This window comes from Rhopalosiphum padi, chromosome 3 (genome assembly GCF_020882245.1).
Source record: "Rhopalosiphum padi isolate XX-2018 chromosome 3, ASM2088224v1, whole genome shotgun sequence".
Lineage (NCBI taxonomy): Eukaryota > Metazoa > Arthropoda > Insecta > Hemiptera > Aphididae > Rhopalosiphum > Rhopalosiphum padi.
In genome coordinates, this window is record NC_083599.1 from 71,112,640 (window position 1) to 71,118,315 (window position 5,676).

The following is a 5,676-nucleotide window of genomic DNA, read 5'->3' on the forward strand; positions in this document are numbered from 1 at the left end:
CCTTAAAACACTCTATGCCCCTTCTAAAAAAACAATAATATAAGATATTTATTATTATTTATTATTATAATAATTAAATATTATCAATAGTTATAAATGACCAAAGTATTTGAGAACATTTCAATTAACCTATCGCAATACTTATCATTAGGTACTTAAGGTACTTTAAGATAATGTGTAGTTGACGGTAAACTGTTTAATAGTATTCAATTGAGTAAGTACAATTTATTTATATCATTTGTACGTACATAAACAATAGCTATCAGTATTTGTACTCAGATTATTTTAATAATACATTTATTTGTTTAAATCTTTCGAATATTTTTGGAATGCAATTGTAAAAAGTGATGTTTTACTATATATTTTATAGTTAGATAACGTAAAAAAAGTTTTTGATAAAATTTGTACCTATTCGCTAGTTTAACATTTATTTCTTGAAAATCGAATTTTTAATCTTCTGAAAATAATAAACTACACGATAGAAATATAGAATAATAGTTAACAATAATCAAATAAAAGCAGGAATTTTCATCAGATCAAGGAGTAAAATAAGCAACTGTTACAACAGTCACGAAGGGCAACGAAAACAATATTTATTTTGTTCGCCGCTCTTTTGTACACATATAATATTATCGTTTATGGTACTTGATAATATTTACAAAATCGAATGGTTTTTTCCTTTTTTGTTCATTTCCGAATTGCATTTGACATTTTTTGCCCGCCGCAACGGTAAGACAGGTAACAAATAGTACGTCGTACGTCCTGTGTATTACACAAAAAAAAAAAATAAGACATTATCACGCACACCCACACACACACACACACACCGTGTTATCAGCGCATATGGAGGTAGAACGAATATGTTGTGCGTCGTGCACGGGGACGGTGTATACAACCGACGACATCTACAAGCTCCCCGCGAATTCCGGGCTCTTGTTGCTCGCGATCCGGCTATTAATTACCCATAGCATAGTGCAGCCACCGAACGTACTGATAACTGGATTGAATGCATTCGATTGTGTGTGCAGTAGTTTGTTGTGTAATGTGTGCACACCAGTGTACCAATTACAGTGATATAGTGTAACGACACGACTCCCCCGCGTCGCGCTCGTCCGCCGTAGTTGCTGTTGTTCGGTGTATGTTTTAATTTGTCCCCGTCAACGGCTTTCGGATTACTGTGTTAGTGCGTATAGATTGAATAGCTTTTGGTTTATAGACATTAGCCGTCTCGCGTGTCGCGCGCGCCGTCTCTTTTTCCGCCGTCGCGCCGCTCGCCGCCCGCAGACTGCGACACCGCCGACGCCGTCGTCGTCGACGTTTTCCGACCGACCGAATCGCATCGCCAGCAATCGGTGACGACTGCCGCCCGAGAGTCCGGCGAAATGGACGCCGTCAATCGGTTCACGTCCACTGGTGCCCACCGACCAACCGTCGTCGGCGTTTCTCTGTGAATTCCACGCAAGTCGGACCCGTCGCATCCGACACGATGTCGCGCCGACCGCTTTTTGCGGTGCCGTCGTTCGCGGCAGCAACGGCGTTGCTGTTGATAGGTCTGTGTACGGTTTCGTTCGCCCACTCTTCGAGGCAACAGATCCAAGACGGATCGATCGGCGATGACACGACCGGCCACCATGGCCGGTGCGAGCCCATCACCATACCGTTTTGCATGGGCATAGCGTACAACGAAACGATCATGCCCAACTTGTTGGGCCAACAGCGTCAAGACGAAGCGGGCTTCGAAGTGCAGCAGTACTATCCGCTGGTGAAAATCCAGTGTTCGCATGATTTGCAATTCTTTTTGTGCAGTGTTTTCGTTCCCGTCTGCACTATTATCGAAAGACCTATCCCACCGTGTCGATCACTGTGCGTGTCAGCTCGTAATGGTTGTGAATCGATCATGAATCGTTTTCAAATCGAATGGCCCGATAATCTGGAATGTTCAAAGTTCCCTGAAAACGGGCAACTCTGCGTTGGTGAGAATAACGTAACAAACACTTCGCCGACACCGCAGACTGGCTTAATAGAACAAAACGGAAAAGATTTATCAGCGCCAGGTTCTAGACACTTTTCAGGAGACCAAGGATATTCAAACAATCCCAATAGCTTTGACATTGGATTCGTTTGCCCACAACAATTTCGAATTGAGTCTAACAGTAATAAAAAAAGATCTGATAGAAATAATCAAGTTTATACATTAAAAGTTGGCAATAAAGTAGTAAAGGATTGTGGTGTACCGTGTGATGCATTTTGGAGTCAAGATCAAATGCGCAAAGCTAGATCATGGGTGGCTTTGTGGTCTGTATTGTGTGCTATATCCTGTTTATTTACATCTTTAACATTTGCCATCGACACTCACCGTTTTCGATATCCAGAACGACCAATAATATTCTTGTCTTTATGTTATCTGATGGTTTCCATATCTTATCTGATTGGATATTTATCAGGAAACAACATTGCGTGCAACAAGCAAAATTTAATTACTCAAGGTACAGATGATAATGAATGGTGCACTGTACTATTTATGGTGTCGTATTTCTTTAGTACCGCATCTTCTGTATGGTGGGTTGTATTGACATTGACATGGTTCCTGGCTGCGGGACTTAAATGGGGACATGAAGCTATTGAAGCAAATTCTCATTATTTCCACTTGGCGGCATGGACAGTTCCTGCTGCTAAAACAATTACAGTACTGGCTATGGGAAAAATTGAGGGTAAGAAAATATATCGTATAATATAATAATATATTTAGTATGAATTATTACTTAGGTATCTATTAATTGGTATGCACAAACCTAGTGTAAATCATGAAAATAATATCTCTGTTATTTTTTAAAGTCCTTGATCAATATGAAATATTAAATAATAATATTTTTGTATAGATAGACAGGGAATCATTACATTGTAGTGTTTTGTATTTACATGATCATAAATTTATACTAAAAAATCAAAGACAGCCTTTACATTAGACGTATTATAAATGTATAAACTATGTAATATATTTATACCTCTATTTGTACACATACTGTGATTCTTATATTTTAATAATAATTATAAATACAATTTCATAGTTATTTAAATATTGATTATTTATATTTAAATTACCTATTATAACAATTGTTTTTAATTAATCTAATAAGTAAAAGCACTAACATACAAATTTTCTGGCCGTTAAATGCTATATTTATCTAATTATTTATGAAATTGGTTGAAAAAAATGATTATTTTTTGTTTAAACATTTTAGGTGATGTGTTAACTGGTATCTGTTCAATGGCTGTTTGGAGTGATGATACTGCTGTGAGAGATATGGTGCTGATTCCTTTAGTAGTATACTTGATCTTGGGTACAGCATTTTGGATGGCTGGATTTGTTTCTTTATGCCGCATTCGAAAAGTAATGAAACATGATGGCACCCGAGGCACTGACAAATTGGAAAAATTGATGATAAGAATTGGGGTCTTTAGTGTTTTATACACAGTACCTGCTGTGGCTCAAATCTTATGCTTAGTTTATGAACATGTCAATCTCAGTTCATGGATTATTAGTTGGCATTCTACTCTTTGTCAAGATCCAAAGTATGCTCTACCATGTCCTTCTCAACCCAGTGATCCAGGAAGAAAACCTAGCTTTGAGGTGTTTATAGCTAAATATTTTGTTTCATTATTAGTTGGTCTAACATCGAGTGTTTGGATTTGGTCTGGTAAAACTCTAAATAGTTGGCAAAAATTTTTGGCACGAATTCGACCTAATTCAGGTAAATCTGAAGCGTATGTTTAATTAAGTTTAAGATTTGGTTTATTAATGTATCATCAACATTTGTTTTTTAATTGAGATTTCATACAAATTAATATATTTTACTCCAACCACAGGACATATATTAATTAGGGATGATTTGATACTACTTTTTGACTATCCAATTATATTAGCTTAAGTCCGACTTTCAATGTACATATTAGTTATCAAAATTTGACCACCCCTTAATTGATAAATAATTAACATCACTAAATGTCATGTATATAATTATACATTCAGTGGTAATTAAATGTATATTTATGTACATATAAAATAATAATAATCATTATTTAGGCTTGTTTAACAATTTATTATTACTAAGTAGTAACAATAATCCTTGTTTCTTAGAAATATAATAATCATTGAAGTTACGCTAGAATTATATATTTTTTTAAATTTTATACACCACAATTTCTACTACTATTAATTATGTAATTTTATGATTTTCTAATAATATGTTACACATATATATATATATATATATATGTGTGTGTGTGTGTGTATTTTTATTTTATCAGTGTTGGCTTAGCTATATTGGTATTAACATTAATTATTACAGGTATTTATAATATAACAATTTATTTTTTGAGTATAATTTGACATAAAGACCTAGGACTGGAGCCACACTGGTTTCTTCAAGACTACTTTAATTATCTAAAACAACTATAAAACTATATTGTTACCAAATTCTGTCCTTTGAACAAACTTATTAAGTAATTTTTACATAAATATTTATTCAATGTTAATATCAAGAACCAATAAAATAAAACATCTGACGATTTGTTTTTCTGTTAAAACTATTATAAACATTTCTTTGTTATACAACTGCCATAATTTTAACATTAAGCTCATAAGACATTATTCCAAAGTTTAATTTTTATGCCCTTAATATTAATTAAACTAAAACCTTATTTGAATCTTCATATTTATATGTTTTGTTACAATTATTATTGTGTTTATTCATTTTAAGTATAAAACATAGTTGTTATGATTAACTATTACTCTCGCAATACTATATGAACTTAAATCAAAATAATCTTTATATTTATATCTTTACTGTCTACACTAATTATTTTGTTAAATGTACAATTCTCGTAGATTCTCGGTAACTTGAATGTTAACATATAAATTTTAAATAATTGTAATTTTTAGAAAGGACATTGATGGCAATCGTTTTAAAATATTATTCACGTAGTTTTTTTTTTCAAATTTCAAATTATCGAGAATATACAATTTATTAACATAATCTTTATTTTATATTTATAATCATATATATATTAGTTACTATTGACTGCAATTAATATGGTATTTAATTCTTATATTTATGTATTTAGATAAGACTAAGCAATTTTTATATCAATATTAAAAAAACTGTGTTGAAATGATATATTTTATACTTTTTGTATGAAATTACAATTTTTGCAAAATAAATGGAATACATTTTCGTACAAAGAAAAATTATATTTTTATATTATATCTCCTTCCTTAATATTACCTTTATAGAGTTATAAAAATAATTTTTTCAATAATCAACATTACAAATTACGCAGTTTGCTGATTATTATACACATATGTGAAGTTGGCCCACTCATTTTGGTATATCGACTCTAAATTTTCACCAATATTTTTGCGATATATTGTTTTTTAGTTAAAAATAAAAACAATTTCTTATTTTAATAGCCAAGCTTAGAAGTTTAATTCAAGGTTAATAAATTGTTCTAACAGGAACTTAAAAATCTCAAAAGCACAAATTAGTTATGCTATTATGTACTAGATAATGCAAAATAAAATTATAATACATATTTAGAGATGTAGGAAACAGAATTTTTTCTGTAGGTACACAAAAATTTATCATTCAAAATGAACACATCCAATACAATGACCTA

The 5,676-nt window shown here is 32.3% G+C and overlaps 1 protein-coding gene across 1 annotated transcript; it reads left to right on the forward strand.

The window, feature by feature from the left end:
• The first annotated feature begins 953 nt into the window (after positions 1-953).
• LOC132924435 (frizzled-2-like) lies at positions 954-5,248 on the forward strand. Its single transcript, XM_060988748.1, has 2 exons — positions 954-2,711; positions 3,243-5,248. Exons 1-2 carry the CDS (start codon positions 1,487-1,489, stop codon positions 3,773-3,775), a joined length of 1,758 nt encoding a protein of 585 aa, XP_060844731.1. The 5' UTR covers positions 954-1,486; the 3' UTR covers positions 3,776-5,248.
• The last annotated feature ends 428 nt before the right edge of the window (positions 5,249-5,676 follow it).

Excerpts from the sequence above, each read along its gene's own strand:
- LOC132924435 (XM_060988748.1), top strand. The coding sequence starts at position 1,487 with ATGTCGCGCCGACCGCTTTTTGCGGTGCCGTCGTTCGCGGCAGCAACG. Across the intron at positions 2,712-3,242 it reads GGCTATGGGAAAAATTGAGG|GTGATGTGTTAACTGGTATC; the intron begins GTAAGAAAATAT and ends TAAACATTTTAG.